Consider the following 25,619-nt stretch of genomic DNA (forward strand, 5'->3'; position numbering starts at 1 on the left):
TGTTTTTGTTTATGTGCTCTTTCAGGCTGGCTAGAGTCTAGAAAATCACATCCACTTCTGTAACTTACACAACAAACTTATAGACCTACTGTAACTTTACTGACTAGGCTAGGCCTACTGCAAAGCACAGCGCTATTTGCTTTCTGTAGGATTGTCTTTTGTACACTAGGGGGACCCATTGTCATGAAATTGATGATTTAACAGGCAATAGAACTTTTTTTTCCAGCTTTCTTAATCACTGATTTTGATGATTTTATGATTTTGATTTTGAGCCTCAGCTCGAGCAAACCACAAGGAACTTCTTTTAAGTAACAGTCGAAAGCTTTAGGCTAATTACAGTAGCAATATCTCTTTTCTCAATTAAAAGTGCCAAAGCCACATTAAAAAAAGTATGGTAAAGGGAATGAAGCTAGTCGACATCCGACATCCAAGGCAGGCTCAATGGAACAGAAAATAGCAGCAACATTTGGAACAGTAGCCTAATCAAGGCTGTAATTACTAGGGCCTATCCTAATTAGGTTAGTAGGCTACTACAGTACATCATCATCATCATGATCATTGCAAATCACAACGATTTGCAGGCATCTTTGATGCAAAGTATTCTACATTATCATCTTCTTTGCTGTTGTCCTGAATGAGTGCACACAGTTGTTCTCTTCCTGGATGATTTATTCATGTAATGGTAATGTAATTAGGCTAAAGATAATAACTCCATTCTGTCTTTTCTTAAAATTGGAATAGGCTATTTCTGTCAAATGATCTGCTATTTTCAAACAATCTAAACATTTTAACACATCTTTTATAGGTCCCAGATGGAGATCCACTCAAATAATAGGCTACAAAGGCTATGCCTGCATTTGGGGGTCCACATGAAAAGGTTTATGAACCACTCAAACAACAACCGTTTCTTAATTTTAATGATCAATCAAGATTGTGTTCTGGCTTGGATCAGTAGCCTAATAATAGTATGAACGAGGTCTCAAAGACAAAACAGGCCCAAAATAATAAAACATATAACCTAAGTATGCAGCCTATATTTATTTTAAAATATTAATGTTGTATTATCATAAAAATCTCAGTGTTTTGCCAATTACGCACCCGGCCACCCCACTCACAGTGTAAAGGGCCCACCACCACAGACAGTGGTCCCCGGGCCACAGGTTGAGAACCGCAGAAAGATGTTTTGCAGGCTCCCCTCCCACTTCATCCGAGAGGTGATGATGGTCCTCCCCCTCCTCTCTCTCCGCTGTAAAAGAAACCCACCCCATTACATTCTAGGGAAGAGAGTGGTTAGTATAGGCAGGCAGGCAGAGGGGGAGCGACCGTCACAACTCACAAACACACAGAGACACCACAGCAGCAGCAGCAGATGTCTGTGAACGTTGTGGACAGATCGAATACACACACAGACGCAGCCGTGGTGGATTATCATCTCCGTAAAGGCGTTGATGTGCACGAGAAAGAGTATATAGATGCATCTTTTCCCCCGCTGAACATTTCTCTCCAGTAGGATCGATCATCGGTATTATTTAAACCGAGGAGGAGTTGATCGTTTCTTATTCCCCCAAAAAACGCACGGGAGGAGAGGTTTCCACGGAACCAACAATCGTGGCGGCTCCCTCACAAACTGTGGCATGTTCGAGGGATAAAGCGGGCAGAATTGAACTCCTACTTTCACCCAAAGAGGTACGGACAACATGGGATTATTATGATTATCACCCTAAAGCGCAATGATGTGTTATTATTATAATAACTGTGTTATTACTGATAATGATGATAGCCCACAGCGGGGTTTCCTTCCCCCTGCCTGTAGGCTAATTTATTTCTGATCACGAATCGATGATGATCAGGGGAGGGGAGTGTAGAACATGATCAATATTAGCCAGGCTGTGTTTATGTATAAAACATGCCGGGGTAGTTACTACCCCGTTTAAACGTAGGCTATTCCATAACCATTGGTTAGATCAATTTGTATAATTGGTGGAAAATGGGTGTCACTGTCAGACACACATAATTGCAATGAATAGCCTATGCTATGACTGATAGGGTACAGCCTATATAATATATCCCACTCCCACCTTTCCTTCACGTTTCATTTGACAGCAGCCTGCAATCAACACCCGTTCTTTGTTTTAATATATGAATGCAAGGCAGACACTCTCCTTGTTGCAATGTTTGTTGAATGTCTTCTGCTCTGAGTCTGGCAGCATGGAGGTTTAAATCAGTGGTTCTCAACCTTTTCAGGCTGTGACCCCCACAATAATAATATTTTAACTGTCAAGTTGAGGCATTACATTTTGTATAACACGGTTCTATTGTGAAAATGGCAGATCTACGCGTTGTGAGCATGTAGTAGACCTATCTGCTATTTTCACCATTTCTGCCAATATGTGACAAATATGGCCAATGTTTAATTTGTTATTTTATATGTATCAAAGGGTCTTAAAAGTCCTTAAAATGTCACTTTAGAAATGAGCAGATACCCTCTACTGTATGTTGGTTTCTTTACTGTTGAGTGAGAAAACAATGTTTCACATTAAGCTAACCATATGATATGGGGAACCCCCACGGGGGTCCCGACCCACAGGTTGAGAACCACTGGTTTAAATGGCCAGGCCCGGGGCATCAGGTGTGCCCTCCAGTCCAGACCTTGCTGGCTTGTCTGAATGTGTCATTAATGCTCCTAATTTGATCAAGACATCTTTTAGTGACATGGCTTCGGTTCGAAAATACAATTAAACTGAAACTAAACAAGAGCTGGCGACAGCTGTTTCGAGACACAACGCCATGTATCATGTGGCAAACGAGAACGATTCATTCAATTTGGATGGATGGATACCCCCCCCCCCTTACCCCCCCCCTGACAAAGCAGATGGCAAATGAAAATGTACTGAAATGCATCCAGTCGTGGAGGTGCTCGTATAGTAGCCTACTGTCTCTGCAGCGTGGACAGCAAAGAGAAATACCACACACAACAACACATAATACACCTGTGCGTTGTTTTCACCAAGGTCGTGATGAAGAAGGCAACCCACTGTCAAAATGTTGGCGATTTAAAGACTAGTTGCTCGTAAGGAGCATTACAGTGCATATACTACTGCAGGGGTCTTCAACGTTTTCAGGACAAGGACCCCTTAGCTGAGAGAGAGATGAAGTGGGGACCCCCACAACCTGTTCATAGATTCCATAATAGTTTCATTGTTTGACTGATCAGTGTATTTTGGATTCATGTCAATTTGTGTTTTAAAATATTTAACCACTTGAACCATCAATACTTAATACACTTAACCTTTCACTCTGTACTCTTTCTGCTCTTTTTCCCCTCTACACCAAAGCTCTTTGCCGAAAATAGCCGATCTACAAGCTCACTGCAAGGCGTTGTGAGCTTGTAGATCAGCTATTTTTGGCTAAAGTTCTCAGAATATGGACACTAGCGTTCAAGTGGTTAATATAAAAAAGGAGAAAAAAAACGTCCTATCACTCAAAGATTTGGAGGACCCCCTGTAGTAACTCTGAGGACCCCCTATGGGTCCCGGACCCCCTGTTGAAGACCTCTGTACTACTGTATTGTTACATCCGGCGTTGAAGTGATATTGTTTTTGTTGTTCTTCTCAATGGGTAGCATGAAATATCTTTTGGTATTTTCACTTTATCCTCTTTGTTTTGGTTGCATTCATGGCATTCTCTCGAGATAGTAGCTGGGCGGTCCCGTTTCTTGACGATGGCTTGCCAGATTGCATTCATGGTAATAGACCACACTGGTATTTTGTTGCAGACCCCCATTTGAAAACGGTTTGTGCCAAAGTGCCAGGGAGGGACCCCCATACAAGATTTGTGTTCAAAAAAGTTACCACAGATAAATATTGTAAAAATACAAAATAGCTGATCTACAATCTCACACTGCCTCGTGTTAATGTGAGCTTGTAGATAAGCTATTTTCAAATCTTGTAGATCAGCTTCAAATCTTTTGCCTGTGTCATGTGGGGATCCCCCAGAATCACACAAAAGTATCAAAAGTAGCATCGCGTTTTGGGGCTTGTAGATCTACTACTTTTGCTATTTTAGAATTTGAATGCTGAAAAAGAATCCTCATATGTCCAGTTTTGGACATATGAGGTTTCCACCTGCTTCAAACATAATGGTACTTTTGTTTACCTCTCGATTAAACTCTTGATTCTGATTCTGAGGGGAACCATGACCAAAAATAGCAGATCTACAAGCTCACAAGTCGTGAGCTTGTTGAGCTTGTAGATTTGTATGGTTCAATCTGTACAGATTGGCAGCTTTTGCCGTTGGATTTACTGGTGCAGAATATATCATTGAGGAAATCAAATGAGCAGGTATTATATCATACATAATGCATTTAATTAAGCCTGCAATATCTAATGCTCAAGTCAAGAAATCTGGCACCGTAGAACCGGTCCTCTTTTAAAGGTCAATTTTAACACTCTGTTAAGAGTTAAACTCTTTTTTTTACTTATCTGCACGACTACTGTCCACCCACACACTGACTGAGATTAGATCTGCTTGTTTTGATAGATGCTACACAGATGAATATGTAGCAGAGTGACTCACTGCCTCAGCCTGATGGCCTCAAAAAGTATCTCCTCTGGTCCATAGGGATGTCCCTTTGGTCTAGTCTAGTGGTTAAGATGTTGGACTTCCACGTGGGAGACCCAGGTTCCAATCTGCATGTAACGCTCCTCTTCTACCCGGGGTTAAATCCCGGTTTCCTGCGGGTGTAACCAAACGTTTTTGTACCAAGTAGGACCCCCAAATCTTTGGTCGTGGCCTCACGCTACAGCAGGGGTCTTCAACAGGGGAGGGGGTCCGGGACCCCTTGGGGGTGTGATAGAAACTTGTATTTTTCCCCCCTTTTTTATATTAACCACTTGAACTCTAGCATCCATATTCAGAGAACTTTAGCCAAAAATAGTGAGCTTGTCGATTGGCTCTTTTTGGCAAAGAGCTTTGGAGGGGGAAAAGAGCAGACTAAGTACAGCGAAAAGTCAAGTTTATTAAGTATTGACAGTTCAAGTGGTTAAATATCTGATAACCCACATTAACATGAATCCAAAATATAGTGATGATCGTGCTGTCAAACAATGAAACTATATGGAATCTATGAACAGCTTGTGGGGGGTCCCTGATTCATCTCTCTCTCAACTAAGGGGTCCTTGGCCTGAAAACTTTGAAGACCCCTGCGCTACAGAAACAGGAGCTAGGCTCCTCCCCCATGGGCCGCGTGGCTTATTTACTTACATGCCCGTTTTCACCCTGTTGTTTGCTGACGAGCATATAACGTCATTTACTCACTGACCAGAAGCATTCCTCACCGGCCCTCAACATGAATGACAAGAGGAGGGGTAACAAAAGCAGAGGCAAGGGATTTACCCCCCCAACCCAATCCCCACAGCAGATCCAACCCTGCTAATACTTAGGCAGTCTTTACATGAGGACATATTATAGGTAAGACGATACGGAGACGCGTTTTCATGACCCAATCCGATACTTTTTTGAATTCGGGTCTGGAAGTGGATTAGTGCGGTTTCGCATCGTTTTTGTAGCTGTGTAACCAAAGAAAACGACCAAATACGGGAGAATACAATGATAGAACCCCCTCTCCCTCCCCCTGCCATGCATGTCTCATTAAAAACAATATATATTTTATAGTTGAAGGGTAAATACACAGTATATGTAGGCTGGGAACATGACACATTTTGCTTGAATTCATGCGTTGTCAACTTGTCCTGTAAACACAGAAAAACTAACCAACAACGAGGTGTAAACGCGACGTCTTTTGGGTAATAAATCCAAAACGAGACCGGCAGCGTTTCCAAGCGTCCTGGTATAAAAAAAAACCTTACTTACGCCAGCACTAAGATTTCACCCTGTGAATTTCAACCTCCGATCATACCATCAAGGTAGAGGTGGGCAACATCTCTTTCCAGGGGGCCTTACTGACTTTGATAAAGTTAAGTGAAGGGCCACACGTTTGGACAATTGAAACGTGAAACGCATGCACGCGTGGCGTCTTTAAGGCTTATGAATTATTTGGGATGATATGGATCCATGGCAGACTGTTTCACTGTTACATTGTAAACATTTAACATTTGAGTAATGAGTACATGAGGATGAAATATAGAATGCAGTGTATCGTCGTTGTCGGGTGGAAACCTTGTATGTCCAAAACCGTTCGTTTTGCTTTTTTCATTTTAAAAATGATTTAAACTAGTGAAAACAGCTGATCTACATGCACACAACGCCTCGCGGTGCGAGGCGTTGTGTGCTTGTAGACCTGCTGTTTTCACCACCTTTGTGCGAAGGCCTTGTATGACGAAGCAGGGCTTTACTTTGCGAAAAAAATACATACAAATTTGAAACTTGGAGATACGAGGTTTCTGCCCGACAGTGATGATATACTACTCAAATGGTACATAGGCCTAAGTGTTAATTACTTATAATGAATTGGAGTTACGTTAAATTGATTTCCCTTAAAAAAACACAATGCTGCCTTTTAACATGTAGATATTATGGGGGTAATTCGTTTTTTCTTGAGGACTTCGAGGGCCGTATTGAGATGGTCGAAGGGCCGGGGTCCGGCCCCCGGGCCGTATGTTGCCCATGTGTGCATCAAGGGGTGCTGGTGGTTGTGTGGTGGTAGTGGTCTGTGTTTTGTTGAAGTGGAACCACTCAGCACTTTATGAGGTAGGATTGTACTCGCACCCAAACAGTCTTCACCGCTGATGCTCAGCCAATTGACTTTTAAGGACCCTCTACGTTTGATGTTGTCGCTGTAGGCAGAAACCTCATATCTCCATATTTCAACTGGGGCTGGCCATGGACCCATATATATCGTTGTTGTCGGGTGGAAACCATGTATGTCCAAAACCGTTAGTTTTGTATTTATTGTTTTATAAGCGGTTTAAAATAGGGGAAATGGCCGATCTACAAGCACACAACGCCTCGCGGCGCGAGGCGTTGTGCGCTTGTGGATCTGCTATTTTCACTAGTCTTGTGCGACAGTCTTGTGCGACAGTCTTGTACGACGAAGTAGGGCTTTACTTTACGAATAAACATACACATTTGAAACTTGGAGATACGAGGTTTCTGCCCGACAGTGACGATATGATACCTTTTTTAGTTTCTTTTCAAGAGTCTTTGGCCAGATAAGATCTTGGGCTCATGGGCTTCAGGCAGATATACTTGTGAACCAGTAAGGTGTCCTGTCTGACATCCGGATCGATTGCAGAAGCACCTTCTATGGATGTTTTGGTCCGCAGCTATAAATAAATGCCGCTTTTCATTATCAACTTAAACCGTATATGGTTGAGCCCCCAGTGCGCTAGTTCAGTGTTTCTCAACCTTTTTTCTGCATGGGCACACTTTTCATGTCCCAAGAATCCATGGGCACACCAACATAATACGGGGGTGTAAATCTCGTCACTGTCGGGAAGAAACCTTGTATCTCCAAGTTTAGAATTTGTACGTTTCTTCGCAAAGTAAAGCCCTGCTTCATCATACAAGGCTGTCACACAATAGCCGATCTACAAGCACACAACGCCTCGCGGTGCGAGGCGTTGTGTGCTTGTAGATCTGCTGTTTTCACTAGTTTAAATCATTTTTAAATGATAAATACAATACTGGCTTTCAAGCAGTTTCAAGGGCACAATTGACCCTTCTCAGGGGCACACCAAAGGTCCCCAGGCACAGTGGTTGAGAAACACCGCTCTAGTTTATACTAGTGTGTTTTCCGTTTCCACTCTACATGACAATATGCTCGCTGAAAATAGCCCATCTGGTATAGCTCTCCACAGAATACGGATCCTGGGGTTTAAGTGGTTAAATGTCTTGCTCAGGTACGGTACGTTGTCTTGACTCATTGCCCGGGCTCGAACCAGGGACCTTCTGTGGTGCCAGGGCATTGGTCTGACATTACATTGTTCCTACATCCCATTAAAGTCAGAATCTGGTGAATGTTAACCTGGTGAAAATACTATGCCTAAACCTAACCCTAACCTCAGTAAAACTATGCCTAAACCTAACCCTAACCTCAGTAAAAACTATGCCTAAACCTAACCCTAACCTCAGTAAAAACTATGCCTAAACCTAACCCTAACCTCAGTAAAAACTATGCCTAAACCTAACCCTAACCTCAGTAAAAACTATGCCTAAACCTAACCCTAACCTCAGTAAAAACTATGCCTAAACCTAACCTCAGTAAAACTATGCCTAAACCAAACCCAAACCCTAACCTCAGTAAAAAACTATGCCCAAACCTAACCCTAACCAAATTAGGACTAATGAGATGTAGGACTTATGGGCAGTCCCTCCTTCAGTTCCCCTTGGCCGTCATGACAGTATCCCCCCCAGTACAAAGACAAAAACGTAAGCAATTGGTATACAAACAGAATGCAGCCTGTACAATAGCCTGCACTATTGCACTACTATGCAGCTAGTTAAGAACGGTAGTATTAAAAGTAGCGCTCACACGACGCTACTAGGCTGACACACCAGGTAAACAGCAAACTGTCTGCCCAGAGGCACCCTGGAGAGCAGCCGGAAACGGGGGGGACGGCGTGGCAGAAGAGTCAAGTCAACAGTGTCTAACACCACAGGATATTGACATACATCTCTGTTGACTGACTGGTGTTTGCAGTACTTTAGGGCATTATCAGAGCCCTCTTTTGCGATTTGCATACATAACGACCCATGAGACTGTCATGACAAAAGGCGCACTGGGAAATCTTTCGATATTTGTTTAAACATAGTTGCACGTTGGGCTAATTCAACGTTTTCCCATTGTTTTCACCGTGTCGCGCCACTTGGGGATTTCAGCATGTTCGCCAGCAGAACACTACTTTAGTTCCAAAAAAAGTTAGACCAAGGCACTCTTGAGGGACGGTTAAAAAGCCTTGACCAGTCATCCTGAAGAAGGCATTATTTGCCGCAACGCGTAGGTGAATGTCTTATTCTTGCCATGCGTTAGCCCTAAAATAAAGGCTTTTTAACTGTCCCTCAAGAGTGCCTTGGTCTAACTTTTTTTGCATCAATTTTGTCACCTGACTACCAAAGAGCACCTTTCCTGGGAGATTTTTACTCTACAGCCAAACAGATGCACTCCTTTAGTCCCTTACTACTTTAGTTCCTTTTAAACAAACTCCCAAATTGTGGATGCTGCAATGAGTGATAAGATATGATTATACGGTAAATGATTAACCCCTAACATGCTCCTCCCCTGCGCTCAAAGCTTACCTCTTGTTTGGAGATGAAACGTGACTCTAACCCATGTGCTCAAATTATTGCTACTAGAAAGGCTTCGCGCCCTGTGGGCGCTCAGGCAGGACTGCTCTATATTTGATCAACATAAGGGGTTTAGGGGCGCTCAGGCAGGACTGCTCTATATTTGATCAACATAAGGGTTTAGGGGCGCTCAGGCAGGACTGCTCTATATTTGATCAACATAAGGGTTTAGGTTTTAATTCAGATTAAAATGTTTTCAATACCTTATTGTCAATATCTATCATGAACAAAAAGGCACACTTGGTCGGACACCAATAACTCAGGAAACAGGAACAATTGTGTAAGGTGTCCAGTGTAGTCTGGGCTGACAGTCAATACTTTTGTACTTTTACTGACGTAGCCTATATGTTGAATTGAGGACTTTTGAGTGGTGTGGGGGTGGGGGGGGCTGTAGGCAAATTTGCGAGGTTGTTGTATCTAGACTGATTGATTGATTGAAGAGTTTAGCACTGTTTGCAATAGAAGACGCAGTTACAATACACAACATTGGCACACACACACAGTCCCATTTTGCGAGCCACCCGTGGGTCGAGACCCACACAGTACTTGGGAAACAATGCTTAAAACATCATACTCACGCAGCTTTATAGACGCTGTCTGTATCTGTGCTCTCTCTATCTCCGAGGCATGAACGCACACTCACTCATTCACTCACTCACACACGCGACGCAAGCGAAAAGCGGTTGTCCGTGGTGTAACCTACTTATTATAACTCTATGGGTGTAACATGTTGAAAATTTAAAAATATCCGTGCCGTGTGGCAAGCGACGTCGCAAATGCATCATCCCAATGAGCAAACCTCCTTTGTTACAGAGGTTGAGTAGGTATCGGCGTTATGTCGCTGTACTGTCTGGGTATATAGGTGAAGTGAATGAATAGGCTATCAGCCTCTCACCAAATCTGTCATGTGTGCGCACTATAGCCCATGCAGGGACTCATGGGTTACGCGAGGCTACAGCAAGAGTGGACACTGTCTATTGACAAACTATTGGTCCCGTTTGAGCTACTCTGTTCTGTTGTGCTGGTCTCACTCTGCTCATTGATACTTTTACTTCAGTCTAAAATGTCCACCACTGATTTCACACGTTACGTGTTCACTTTCAACATCAAGGCAAATGAAATGGCAGCTTTTAATCTATGCATAAGGATAACACTTGTCGAGTTACGTTCTAGACTCGCATAGAAACACGACACATATTCGGTAACACTTCCCAACTTCAGGTCTCAAGTAAAAGTACAAAAGTATCGCTACCAACGTACCATGCTTGTTATTAACGGACTACGTGTGTTTCTGTACCTTAACTGCTATGCTGCCCGTGGTGCCTGAGTTTCCCCCGGGGGATCACTGAAGGTCTGTGTGTATCCGTCTGTCTAACTGAGATGCAGGTCCATTGAGCGGACTCCCCCAGGGGTTTTAGTCAACAAGACATTATGTCAATATCTCCTACTGTTAAACCCTATATACTTCGTTAACCCGGGGTCCCCCAGGGATCTATCTATGTGAACAGGAAGAGTGGGCACTAAGGATGAGTCGGCACCTCAATGTAATATTGGCTATTTAGTCCAAAATGTCAAAAAATAATATATAGAAACGGTTTTCGCCAAATGTTCGCCTATTATTATTATCAAAACCTCCACCGTCTGTCAGTCTGTCCGTCACACGTCACGTCACACTTTTGCCCATATCTCAAACTTTGTACACACACTCCTTGGCTGCCAAACCACAACCCCTCATTTCTCACATGGCCCTCTTCTAGCGCCACCATGAGGCCGATTCTTGCAAAACACATTTTTGGACACTGCTCCTACAGATTCAGCCCTAAAATCACGCAAAGCGGTACACAGTATGTCTAGAGTCATGTCATCAACATGGATCTGTCCCATTTCCCATATTCCCTCCCGATTGCCTACCATTGCCTTCTAAAGTTTGTGTATGCGACATGACGGTCGCTTATCTCCCGATCAGGGAGTCTTACTGGTGATAATAGAGATGCTAATAGGGACAGTGGGGTCATAAGCAAAGCTAGAAGTCATTATGAGATTGGGGAAGGCCTAAGTACTGGTCGGAGCAGTTGGTCTGCATACCATCATGACTGTGTATCTGGATCACTTGACTTCACTGGCATTCAGCCACGTCTGTGTCAACAACAGGTTGTTCAGTTAAAGAAATGAAATCACTGTGACAGCAGTGATGGGAAAAATGCTTACCTTAATCCAAAGCATACATGACACGAAGAGTTACATTTCTAAAGTAAAAAAAAAGAAAAAGATTAAGGCTTATGATGTATGAGCAACCCAACTTTCTCCACACACAATCAGCTTCATTTGTCACATGATTTATACAGGGCATATAAAATCAGCGGGTGAAATATTCTTTCTATTTTGTGCTGTATGTTTCTTTTTAACTCTTTATTTCTCAAAGATTTTCCATTTTTTTCAACAGACAAAAAGTAGATAAAAAATAAGGTACATAAATAACAAATACAATAAAATAAAATAAAAGAGGTCATGGGACGCCCGGCACAGTTGTTGTCAGGCAGTCATATTTACAGGATTATTATATAACATGCTATATTGGATATCATCAACCTTCATAAAGAATCAGTTGCTTCACCCAAATGTCTTAACCATTTCTCCCATTTCCTTTCTCCTACCTCCTTTTGGAGTCTCAGAGAGTAGGTCATTTGTTCCATAAGATGCAATTGTTTCACAATGTTAACATATAGGTCTAGGACATTTTTTCTGCAACCAATTCTTAGTTATGGCTTTTTTACTTGCCACAAGTAGTATCTTGAGTAAATAAGAATCATCCTGACTCAGTTCATCCGGAAATTGTCCAAGATACAAGAACTCAAATGCATCGCTGATATTGAAGCCCATTATTTTTTAAACCAATGTTGTTATTTTTGTCCAGAAGGGTTGTATCACAGGGCAAGACCAAAAGATGTGTGCTGCATGGTTTTGTTCTAGTATATCATGAGAAGAGAGAGGATAGAGCTAGGATGAGAGCAAAAGCAAAGAGATAGACCACCCGCAGTGGTGTAAAGTTACTTACGGTAAGTACAGTTTTGAGGTTCTTTTAGGCCTACCTTACTGGAGTATTTCCAATTGTCAATAGTTTTACTTCTACTCCATTACAAATCAGAGGTAAATATTCTACTTTTACTCCACTACAATTATATGAAAATTTTATATTAGTTACTAGTTACTTTGAAGATTTTGATTATTATTACAAAACCTACATTAACCACTTCAGCCCTATATACATTTCGGTCATTTGAAAATAGCAGATCTACAAGCTCACAATGCGTCAATGCTACAGCGTGTCGCAAAGTGAAGCATTGTGAGATTATACTTATGTATAATACTGTTGCATACATTTTAATAGAGGTTAATCAGACTTATGTTGTTGATTATATAAACAAACAATTAGAACGTTTTCATGTTGTTTCACTGATGGGGAAAAAACATGCTTGTTGATTATTCGATTAACCTACATGAGCGAGATTAAGTCTTTATCGGTTCTAAAAGTTGGTTTGGATGTATTCGTGGATGAGATTCTTGATGTGTCTGGAAGTAGGGTGGATGAATTTGAGACACGTGAGCCAGAATGGGAAGAGACATCTCCACTCAAAATGAATATACTGCATTGTCTGCATAATTGTGCATGTGTGTGTGTGTGTGTGTGTGTGTGTGTGTGTGTGTGTGTGTGTGTGTGTGTGTGCGTGCGTGCGTGCGTGAGTGAGAGTGAAAAGGACTTTGATATATCTGAGTGTGGACATTCTTCTTTGGTCTCTTTAGAGTCAGTCTTGGCATCTTCAGAGCAGAAGGATGCATTTGTACCCGGCGGGGTAGTGGAGACGACATGTACTGTGCTACTGTCTAAAAGATTAATGTATCTTAATAATTTATATATTCTGAATATCGTTGCTGAGCCTGTCCGGCAGAAACGTTGTATCTCCCTATTTCAGTGTTTCTCAACCTTTTTTCTGCATGGGCACACTTTTCATGTCCCAAGAATCCATGGGCACACCAATATTCTACGGGCGTGTAAATATCGTCACTGTCGGGAAGAAACCTTGTATCTCCAAGTTTCAAATGTGTACGTTTCTTCGCTAAGTAGCACCCTGCTTCATCATGCAAGGCTGTCACACAACAGTAGTGAAAACAGCAGATCTACAAGCTTGTAGATCGGCTGTTTTCACTAGTTTAAATCATTTTTAAAATGATAAATACAATACTGGCTTTCAAGCAGTTTCAAGGGGCACACCTGACCCTTCTCAGGGGCACACCAAAGGTCCCCAGGCTCAGTGGTTGAGAAACACTGCCCTATTTCAACGTTTTATGTTTATGTTGTAAATTAATCCCCTACTTCATCGCAAGGTGTTTTAACGTCATTATAAAAGAGGAACGGTTTCAGAAATACAACGTTTCCATCAGATTACATCGATATATATTGTAGATGTCGGGGCAGATCTTATCTACATCGGTGCTGGACTCGCAATCCAACGGGGTTTCCCCTCGCAGGTTCAAATCCTGCTCACAGCGTTTGTATTTGTGCATTCTGTGCAAATCCTCAGTGAGACGCAATAGAGATAGAGATATTTTCACTTACAACTGAATTTTAAAATGATACAAAAAGAATCTCCACAAATGTGGCTTGAGAAGTAGAATTCTCTGGGGATTTTTGCACATTAATTCTAGGATAAAATCACATCAATGTGGAATATACACATCTATTACAAATAAAACATTCATAGACATGTACTGATGGGAAATAAAATTGATGGACAATACACCGAAGAAAATAAATTCCATAGAATTCCATATTTCCATATCTTCATGGCAAAAAATCCACAGTGACACACACATAATGCCCTAATTCAGTGTTTCTCAACCACTGTGCCTGGGGAACTTTGGTGTGCCCCTGAGAAGGGTCAAGTGTGCCCCTTGAAACTGCTTGAAAGCCAGTATTGTATTTATCATTTTAAAAATGATTTAAACTAGTGAAAATCTACAAGTACACAACACCTCTCACCTACTGTTGTGTGACAGCCTTGTATGATGAAGCAGGGCTTTGCTTTGAAAAAAAACGTACACATTTGAAACCGACAGTGACGACATTTACACCCCCGTATTATGTTGGTGTGCCCATGGATTCTTGGGACATGAAAAGTGTGCCCATGCAGAAAAAAGGTTGAGAAACACTGCCCTAATTAAATAGGGTGAGAGAGACATTAAGCCGTGTACAGAGAGAGAGAGAGAGAGAGAGAGAGAGAGAGAGAGAGAGAGAGAGAGAGAGAGAGAGAGAGAGAGAGAGAGAGAGAGAGAGAGACGTATACCACAGCTCTCCAGACAGAAGCCAGTGATTAAGTGGTTGACGCACACATCAGGTAACCTAGCAGTGGCACCCTGACAATTAATCTCCTTGACCTTCACAGCTCCAAATGTTGGCTTGTTTAGCAGCTTTACGTTTAAAGCTATCGATTCCCTCAATGGCTCTCTATGAGCTCATATAGCAACCTGCTTCGTTCAAAGGTTAGGAGGAAGATCACAGAGGAGGATTCCAGACAGAAAAACCCAGCATCCATTCGTATTCTGGGGAAATGCTTTTGCTGAACATAGCAGATATAAAAGCTCATGAGGCGTCACAAATGAGACATTTGTGAGTTGCTAGTGTCAGTGAAGATAGGCTATGTATTGTAGAGTGAAAACAGAAATATGTCTAAGTAGGCATGTGATGACTTATCCTAAATCGATTTAAACTGGGGACAATTTAAAGAAATAATATCTCTTTGCGTCTTTGCAAGAGAATTGATAAAGAAAATTGTTTTGCTACTGTATTGAAAAGAGGCTAAGAGAAAACAGAGTATTGTAAAATTGTAAAAATTCTGGATTTGTGGAAGAGGAAAAAAAAGATGAAAAAAAAAATGTCTGTAAAATAAGTTTCTTTAAAAATCGTGAAATTCTTTATATCAAGAACCTAGTATCGTGATTTGAATCATATTGTGAGTTGAGCGAGTATAGTAAATAGTATTTTTAACAATATATAATGCAAATAGCCGGGACACCAGGTTGAAAGTGATTAATGACACTGAAGGAGTCACGTGTCACCATGTCCTCTTATTGTGGCGTTCAGCATACCAAAGAAGAACATTCTTTGTACTTTCCCATCATTGCTTGACGATGCGTTACTTATCGGTATGCTATGACTCATCGGGGGTAAAGCAGTCCTTGATGCATGTTGTGTGACCCAAATCATGCCTGTTGTTTTCTTTTCTCATACCTGCCACGTAGATTATGGAGCTCCATTTCCTTCTTTTGAATGTCATGTTCATTTTGTAATAAAACTGGGAAGGATTTGAAATATTCAAAGACTTGCACAAATGTTCACAATCTTTCAAAAATAGCAGATCTACAAGCTCGGTGAGCTTGTATATCTGCTGTTTTTCAATAGTTAAAGCTCAAAATAATTGTGCGGGGGCTCGCAGTGAATCATTGTACCCAGGGCCCAGAATTTGGTGCGACACCCCTGTACAAAACAATTATGCTGCTATATACTGTAGTGTACATAACAACAACAACACAAAAATGTGTTCCCTTCTTGAAGGGTAAGAACACAAAAAGGGTCTCCCGTCCTTAATGGGTTTTAAAGGGGTATTTCACTTTGTGACATCTACTCTTTTGTGTGCAGTCTTAGGTTGCTTGAATCAATATTTAGGTATTTGATATTGTCCTGCTAATGCGTGAACAGGGCCGTTAAGTTTCCAGTAACAAATTGTAATTTGTTTTTGTCTTGAAAAAAAAAAGAAAAAAAAAGACCTGGCTCGATATCTGGTTGTAACAACCTCATTCTCTTCTGACATCTGCCGAGACAGCGGTTGAAACCAGTTCTTCACCGTGTTTTAGTGAGCCGTTTTGGCAGGGACTTAACCTGGCAAGGAAAGAGGGTGCTTATCTCGAACCGGACAAAATGGTTTAGTGGCTTGTAAGACTTAACCCGTCCGGGAACGTGCCCGAGTCGCGTTATATTTTAACCACTTTAACCATTATTTTATGCTTTAAGTTTTGAAAAATCGTGAAAATGTGTGCAAGTCTTTGATGCTGGGAAGAGTGAATGGTATGGGAAAGATGAAAGAGATATGGGATAGTTTTCTAACATATATGACACTTATTTGAATATGTGAAGAGGTTCCTACTTTTATTTATTTTGCATTTTTATTATTGTATTATCTTGGACTGACTGTATATATATTTGTACCCGTTGCTGTGCTGCACTGTACCACCCATTACCACTTTTTGTATTGAGAAGAAAAAATAAAAAAAACATTTGAATTGAATATCCTTGACCCGATCTTTGACCCGACTTCTAAATCCTTCTTCTAAATCAGTGGTTCTCAAACTTTTTCATGTCAAGGACCCCCAAAATTACATTTATTTGGCCGCAGACCCCCATCTCAAAATATGTTGCTCCAGGGACCCCCCAGAAGCAGAGATTTCAGTTACGAAAGTTTGCTTTGAAAAATATATATTGAAAAATGTGCACACATGTTCACGATTTTTAAAAAATAGCAGCTCTACAAGCTTTCAGCGCGGCAATAGTTAAAGCATTAAATAATTCTAGGCCTAAACGGGTTAAGAAAAACCAATATCAACGTGGAGAAACACAATACAGCACTGTATTAGGTTTCTCCACCTACTCTATCTGCAAACACGTAGATAAAAACAGGTCAAATATACACGATAAACGCATGGTTGCTCTTGGAATCCCACCACGTGTTACATTATACTATCGTGCTGTAAAGTGATATTGTTTGGTTAAAACGGCAGTGTGACTTCTCTCTCTCTCTCCCCCGCTGGATGAAATCCTGACCTGAAAATGTATATTCTGCTAAAGAGCTGGAGAAACGGGGACCCCTGTTACTGAACAAACATTCTATAGCAATGATTACTGGAACAATATCACTACACCACCTTTAAAGAGCTGGTGCCATGATCCCCCCCCCCCCCCCACCCCCCCCCTCTAAAACATGATTATCAGGTATTATGATTATACTAGGAGGAAGATTTTTTCCAAAAAAGTATACAGAAAGAGTTAAAATTGGGTTTTTATGTGGCCACACCCCCAGTTCATTAAGTATGCATGGATGTCATGGTGGGTGGTGACCCAGCTGAAGTTAGCCACACCCCACAGTGTTGGGTGAATGGTAATTTGGGGAGGAGTTGATTCTGTGATGTAATCGTATCTGTGTTTTTTAACTGACACTTTTGACCACAAGGTGGCAGCCTCCAAGAGAAAACAAACAAATATCAAGAGAATACATAATTGCTCATAAAAACCACACCAGGGGGTCTAATGAAGTACTGTCAACCTCCTAGACACATGAAAAACAGAAAAAGTACAAAACTATGGCACCACCTCTTTAAGTCATCATTAGTAGTGGAATGATGAGTAGACAAAATACTTGTCTACTTCTCAAGCCTTATCTCAGTGTTTCTCAACCACTGTGCCTGGGGACCTTTGGTGTGCCCCTGAGAAGGGTCAAATGTGCCCCTTGAAACTGCTTGAAAGACAGTATTGTATTTATCATTTTAAAAAACGATTTAAACTAGTGAAAACAGCCGATCTACAAGCACACAACGCCTTGCTCCGCGAGGCGTTGTGTGCTTGTAGATCTGCTGTTTTCACTACTGTTGTGTGACAGCCTTGTATGATGAAGCAGGGCTTTACTCTGTGAAGAAACATACAAATTTGACACTTGGAGATACAAGGTTTCTTCCCGACAGTGATGATACTTAGACCCCCGTAGTATGTTGGTGTGCCCATGGATTCTTGGGACATGAAAAGTGTGCCCATGCAGAAAAAAGTTTGAGAAACACTGCCTTGTCTATCTATCGATTACTCACCCCAATGGAGACTTGAATTCATGGATTTTTTTTGTTTGTTTTTGTCACATTCTTAAAGGACAACTTTTTTCAACATATTTTAGATTGTAATTAGAGAAAAGAAAAGATGAGTGTTAAAATTGTTTCATTTACTGCTTTCTATCGTTTTAGCCACTTTAACGATGCTGATTTCAGTGGTTGGGGGCACACGTACAGAGTGGCTAAATATGTATTCTTAGACACAATAAGCCCATTCCCAAGATGCTCTGCAATCGTTCATGGGAATATGTGACTTATGAGGGCTAGTATAGTGTTACTGTAGATAGTAATAAAGAAATCACCCCCACACACTGAAATCAAGCTCGCTAAAATGGCTAAAACAATAGAAAGCAGTAAATGAAAACACTTTAACACACATCTTTTCTTTCCTCTGTTTAAAATCTAAAATATGAACCCTTGTTGTAAAAAAACAAAAGTTGTGTGTTAAAGATCCATGAGGCCGATTTGACAAATTCCTTCTTAATCAGTAGTTCTTTGTGTCAAGGACCCCCCAAACATGAAATGTATTTGGCTGCGGACATCCCATCTGAAAATGTTCTGTGCCAGGGACCCCCAGAAGAGATTTTGTGTACAAAAATAAAATGAAAAGAAAAGGGGAAAAAAGAAAACGCTTTCAAAACTTTTCAAAGTGTTCAGCATGCAAGTGAGCATGCCACTTTTGGAGCTCGCCCTCCCTCAGAAAACTGTCAGCGCAACACAAACGCATTCCGATTTCATCATCTGGAACAGTGGTTCTCAAAGTGGATTCTAGGGATTCTGTAACTCTGAACTGTTAGGGTCCATTTGGTTCCATTTGTACCCTGTCAGAGTCAAGGGGAGACCTTGAAATGTAAAAGTTTGAGAAACACTGATCCCGGAACACATTTTACAACGTGCTTTTCCTTTTCTTTTTTCTTTTGGCAGGATTCAATGAAAATGTCCGTCTGCGTCCACGAGAACCGCAAGTCTCGCGCCAGCACGGGCTCCATGAACATCTACCTGTTCCACAAGTCGTCATACGCCGACAGCGTGCTGATGCACCTGAACGCGCTGCGGCAGCAGCGGCTCTTCACCGACGTGCTGCTGCACGCCGGCGCGCGCTCCTTCCCCTGCCACCGCGCCGTGCTCGCCGCCTGCAGCCGCTACTTCGAGGCCATGTTCAGCGGCGGGCTGCGCGAGAGCCAGGCCAGCGAGGTGGACTTCCGCGACTCCATCCACCCGGAGGTAAAGGAAGATGACTTGATTTTTTTGCGACCGTCAGGTCGCAGTTACTATCAAAACCTTGACCAGCTGTCAGTCAGTCAGTCTGTCAGTCTGTCACACGTCACACTTTTGCCCTGCTCATATCTCCGCAACCGTTGCCCCAATCCATGCCAACTTTTGCACACACACTCCTTGCCTGCCAAACCACACCCATCAATTCTCACATGACCCTCTTCTAGCGCCACCATGAGGCAGATTCTTGTAAAACACATTTTTGGACACTGTTCCTACAATTTTTGCCCTAAAATCACGCAAATCGGTACACAGTATGTCTACACTCATGTCATCAACATGGATCTGTCACGTTTAGCGCCACCTTCAGGCCGATTCTTTTAAAACACATTTTTGGACACTGCTCCTACACATTTTGCCCTAAAATCACGCAAATCGGTACACAGTATGTCTACACTCATGTCATCAACATGGATCTGTCCCATTTAGCGCCACCTTCTGACCGATTTTTTAAAACACATTTTTGGACACTGCTCCTACAGATTTTGCCCTAAAATCACGCAAATCGGTAAACTGTATGTCTTCACTCATCTCATCAACATGGATCTGTCCCATATAGCGCCACCATCAGGCCGATTTTTTCAAACACATTTTTGGACACTGCTCCTACACATTTTGCCCTAAAGTCACGCTGCAACCTGACGGTCGCTTATCTCCCGATTAGGGAGTCTTACTGGTATATTTAGGTTATGTGTCATATCTGCCATGTGCAACTTCAAAGCTTAAAACCCAAACAGAAACGTAATTGTCAACGACAAAAACACAATAAAATCGTTAATCGCAATTATCTGAGTGACAATTAATCGCCATGTAAAATGTCATAATGTCGTGACAGCCCTAGTTGTATGTACATCTTCATAGCTACCGGCACGAAGGGCCTGTCCTAAGTCCTAACTCTGTCGGCTTTGACCCACTGCAGGTCCTGGAGCTGCTGCTGGACTACGCCTACTCGTCGCGCGTGGTCATCAACGAGGAGAACGCCGAGTCGCTGCTGGAGGCCGGCGACATGCTGGAGTTCCAGGACATCCGGGATGCCTGCGCCGAGTTCCTGGAGCGCAACCTGCACCCGTCCAACTGCCTGGGCATGCTGCTGCTCTCTGACGCCCACCAGTGTGCCAAGCTGTCGGAGCTCTCGTGGGGCATGTGCCTCGGCAACTTCCCCGCCATCTGCAAGACGGAGGATTTCCTGCGGCTGCCCAAGGACATGGTGGTGCAGCTGCTCGCCCACGAGGAGCTGGAGACGGAGGACGAGCGGTAATGGGGAGTGGGGGCGATTATTGTGGCCAAAGAAATTACGATTTACGATATTATCGTGATGATCGTTATATCCCCAACGACCGCTATCCTGTGGCAGGACATTTGCCCAAAATATAGCAGATCTACAAGCTCACAGCGCGACGCGTTGTGAGCTTGTAGATCGGCTATTTTTGGGCAAAAGAGATTTGGTAGAGAGTGAAAAAAAAGACTGTATCCAGTATGTTATTTCCAGGTCTGTTTTACCGATTATAAAGGGTTTAATTGGTACCAAATATGCTCTTAAAGGAAGTAAGTCGGTGTGTCCGAAAACGTAGTTACTGCACTCTGCCTAGTTCACCCCCAAAATGACTTTTTTTCTATTGATTACTCATGCAGGGGTTGACACTAAGGTCTCAGAGGCACTTGCCCGTCGGGCAAGTACAGGTCATGTTCTACTTGCCCAAAGGTTATGCCCACTTGCCCGAAAAGTAAATTGTCCATTATAAAATGATAGGTACGATTTTAATTACCGCTCAATTTAACACTTATTTCTTTACTTTCTGGGGCTGTGTGATAAAAATGTCATACTGTACCTCAATACTTACAAATCCAAATACCAAATAATCTGTCGTAAATAGTGCTCTTATTTTACATTCCGCAGACCAGAAGACAGAGCACGCTGGCCACGTTCAGGTGTTTAGAGAGATATATCTTGTTGTGTTTATAGACGGTTGTGTCGGCCTCTCAAATGAGCACTTGCCCTGTCGGGCAACTTGAAAGCAAACTTCACCTGCCCCCAGGTTTTAATTACCTGCCGGGGGCAGGTGGGCAAGCCTTAGTGTCAATGCCTGCTCATGCCATGGAGACTTTATTTGTCGCATTCCTAAGACAAAGAAAATCATTATAGTAAATGTACCCCCACTGATTCCGGATGGGGACCCAAATCCTTTGGGGTACATTTATTTTACTGTAATCAAATTACTGTCTTAGGAATCCCCCGAAAACCTAAATATATTATTGAACTCAAGTCTCCATGACGTGAGTAATCAATAGAAAAAAGTCATTTTGGGGGTGAACTACTCCTTTAAGCAAATAAAAGGTGAATCGATCCACAGTGCATGACGGAGGACAATTTCAAGAAACATTTAAATCTCCACGATGCGTTTATTGCAAGTGTTTTTTTTTTTATCACGATAATAACGGCTATCGTCCCCATCCCTAGGCTGGTGTACGAGGCCGCCCTCAGCTGGGTGAACTATGACCTGGAGCGGCGACACGGCCACCTGCCCGAGCTGCTGCGGACGGTGCGGCTGGCGCTGCTGCCAGCCATCTTCCTGATGGAGAACGTGTCCACTGAGGAGCTGATCAACGCCCAGGTAGGGCTGGGCGATATGGAAAAATACAATATCATCACGATAGTTTCCCAAGCTGTATCACGATACACGATCTTATCACGATTCTTTTTCATGTTGGTTTTTATGGTTATTTTTCGAGTTAAATAACAGTACAACAACCACCTACAAGGTAACAAAAACTAAAATAAAAAGTAGTAAAGCTTCATTCCCACCGGACGCGATAAGATATGTCGGCGTTCACATCAACTATGGCGGCTTTATCGTTGTGGTGTGGACGCTACCATCCACTTAATCCACAGTGGGAAAGTGCCTTAACAGACCATTTGGACCAGTGGTCCTCAAAGTGGGTCCAGGGACTCTCTGGGTTCCTTTTGGGAGGTCTAAATTGATCCTTACAAGTATGTAACTCTGATATACAAATGACTGTCAGTAACCAAATGAAAAATGCAGGTTTAAATGAATTCTAGGATTTCTTTATGGGGCTCCCTCTGTGTATCACAACATATACGATATCTCTGAAAAGGCATATCATGGAGACGTATCATCTCAATGATATTTATCACCATATCGCCCACCCCTACTACCCAGGCCAAGAGCAAGGAGCTGGTGGACGAGGCCATTCGCTGCAAGCTGCGCATCCTGCAGAACGACGGCGTGGTCAACAGCCCCTGCGCGCGGCCCCGCAAGACCAGCCACGCCCTCTTCCTGCTGGGCGGACAGACCTTCATGTGCGACAAGCTCTACCTGGTGGACCAGAAGGCCAAGGAGATCATCCCCAAGGTAGGGAGGGGCACAGGGACGATAAAGGCCTGTCCAGACTTTCACCAAAAAAAACTAACTTTTCGGTCAAAACGTTTTTCCGGTTCGACCACAAAATGATGCCACTCGCGACTTCTGAAAAGCATTAAGAGTTCGGAAATTTGCACGTCGGAAAGTCCAACTTACCGAACATTTCGGAGATACTATGGACAGGCGTTAAAGGAGTAGTTCACCCCCAAAATGACTTTTTTTCTATCGATTATTGATTGTTATTGTTTATTGACTTGAGTTCAATAATATTTTTAAGTTTTTGCCAATAATTAAGCCAATAATTTGATTATAATAAATGTACCCCCATTGATTCCAGATGGAGACACAAATGCATTTGGGTCTCCATCCGGAATCAATGGGTCCACAAAGAGTCTCTTCAAATGATTGGCTCCATGGGGTGGGTAATCGATAGAAAAAAAGTCATTTTGGGGGTGAACTACTCCTTTAACTGTAAAATGTATTAATTGCCGTTAAGAAATGATTTGATTAAAGTAAATAATTATATGTATATATGTGTGTGTGTGTGTGTGTGTGTGTGTGTGTGTGTGTGTGTGTGTGTGTGTGTGTGTGTGTGTGTGTGTGTGTGTGTGTGTACGTACGTTCATGCTCGTTAATGTCACATACATCAAGGCAATTATGTTTCTGCACTCATCTTTGGTTTTGAACCAGAATTTTCCTTTTGGTCCTAAAAAAGAAACGATCGATTAATTGATCGAAAAGGTTATCAACTTTCAAAACATGAATGAATCGTTAATTTGCATCCCCACCCCATAAGGCGGACATCCCCAGCCCCAGGAAGGAGTTCAGTGCCTGCGCCATCGGCTGCAAGGTCTACATCACGGGCGGGCGGGGCTCGGAGAACGGCGTGTCCAAGGACGTGTGGGTGTACGACACCGTCCAGGAGGAGTGGTCCAAGGCGGCGCCCATGCTCATCGCCCGCTTCGGCCACGGCTCGGCCGAGCTGAAGCACTGCCTCTACGTGGTGGGAGGACACACCGCGGCTACCGGCTGCCTCCCCGCCTCTCCCTCTGTGTCTCTCAAACAGGTCAGTTGGTGGACAGAAAGTACTCCCAAGTTACTGTAGGTCCGGTACTAGAGTCAAAGCATAGATACTCCTGGTCAAGTTGAAATACTGGACTACTTGGTTTAAAAAAAAAAGATATTCATAAATACACTTAAGTATTCAAAAGTACACATTACAAAGTTAATTTTCTATTTAATATCAATGTGTTGCTGTATTTAAATGTATACACTATCAATATTAGTGATAATAGCAGATCTACAAGCTGTGATAATAGCAGATCTACAAGCTTGTAGATCTGCTATTTTCAATATATTTGAAAAAGGGCCCTTTCCCCTTTCTAGAAATGTAGTGGAACTAGAAGTTCGCGCCGCTCACGTCTAGAGACAACTGATCCAAGACACAGAACTATTTTGGTGCGGACATGTTTTACAGACAGTACTTTCGGTTTCCGCTAGTACTTCCGGAGCGTCGCAAAGCAGATTTTTATAGTCATTTCAAAACTATAACATATGTTTTTTTGTGGTGTAGATGACACTAAAATGAATATGAGTATGAATTGGTAAACTTAGGAGAGAGTATATAGCAGCATGTAGTGTGTGTTTGTGGCGGTGGCAGTCACAACATGTTAGCATCGTCTATGGGAAGCTCCATGTGAAACGTACTCAAGTAAAATAAATATACTCCAAAACCTGTAAACCGTAAAAGGTCCAGTGCTCGAGATAACCGACCGTCACTCCCACTGTGAACCAGGTGGAGCAGTTCGACCCGGCGGCCAACAAGTGGACCATGGTGGCGCCGCTGCGGGAGGGCGTGAGCAACGCCGCCGTGGTCAGCGTCAAGCTCAAGCTCTTCGCCTTCGGCGGCACCAGCGTCACGCACGACAAGCTGCCCAAGGTGCAGTGCTACGACCCGCTGGAGAACCGCTGGACCGTGCCCGCCTCCTGCCCGCAGCCGTGGCGCTACACGGCCGCCGCCGTGCTCGGCAACCAGATCTTCGTGATGGGCGGCGACACAGAGTTCTCGGCGTGCTCGGCCTACAAGTTCAGCTGCGACAGCTACCAGTGGACCAAGGTGGGTGGCACACATAGACATCAAAGGGGGCTTGAGCCCCTGCCCTTTTATCTTGTCTGTAAAAACTGCCCTTTCCAGACCATAAATGCGATTATTACTATGGTGAAATAAATGGCTGTTGCCAAGGCAATTAAGCCTTGGCAAGCAGGAAGTTATTCTAAGCTAGCATTGGACAAAAGCTTTTTGGGAGGGGCATAGCTACCGGCTAATTGCCCTCTCTGTGTAGAAATCCATGCCATTATGCCACATCTCCAGTATTGACTTGGTTGGTTGCACAACATGTGTGCAGTGCGACATGTTGTGAGCTTGGAGGTCGGCTATTTCCGGTGCTTCCGCCAAAAAGGCCCTTTTGGAAATTCCAGCCCCTGCCTCTCTAGTAGTCTCTAACATTCTCTGCTCGTCCCTGACAGGTGGGCGACGTGACGGCCAAGCGCATGAGCTGCCAGGCGGTGGCGTCGGGCAACAAGCTCTACGTGGTGGGCGGCTACTTCGGCACGCAGCGCTGCAAGACCCTGGACTGCTACGACCCCACGCTGGACGCGTGGAACAGCATCACCACCGTGCCCTACTCCCTCATCCCCACCGCCTTCGTCAGCACCTGGAAGCACCTCCCGGCCTGA

At 43.1% G+C, this 25,619-nt stretch overlaps 1 protein-coding gene across 1 annotated transcript; it reads left to right on the top strand.

The window, feature by feature from the left end:
* Positions 1–1,583: 1,583 nt before the first annotated feature.
* On the top strand, positions 1,584–25,619 carry enc1 (ectodermal-neural cortex 1; the record flags this gene model as incomplete). The annotated part of the gene is made up of 8 exons (XM_080742493.1): positions 1,584–1,686; positions 19,153–19,452; positions 20,423–20,757; positions 21,962–22,115; positions 22,683–22,874; positions 23,680–23,949; positions 24,679–24,999; positions 25,410–25,619. The coding sequence occupies exons 2-8, from the start codon at positions 19,159–19,161 to the stop codon at positions 25,617–25,619; spliced, it is 1,776 nt and encodes a 591-aa protein (XP_080598619.1). The 5' UTR covers positions 1,584–1,686; positions 19,153–19,158.

This window comes from Nannobrachium achirus (genome assembly GCF_963921795.1).
Source record: "Nannobrachium achirus genome assembly, chromosome: 15".
NCBI lineage: Eukaryota > Metazoa > Chordata > Actinopteri > Myctophiformes > Myctophidae > Nannobrachium > Nannobrachium achirus.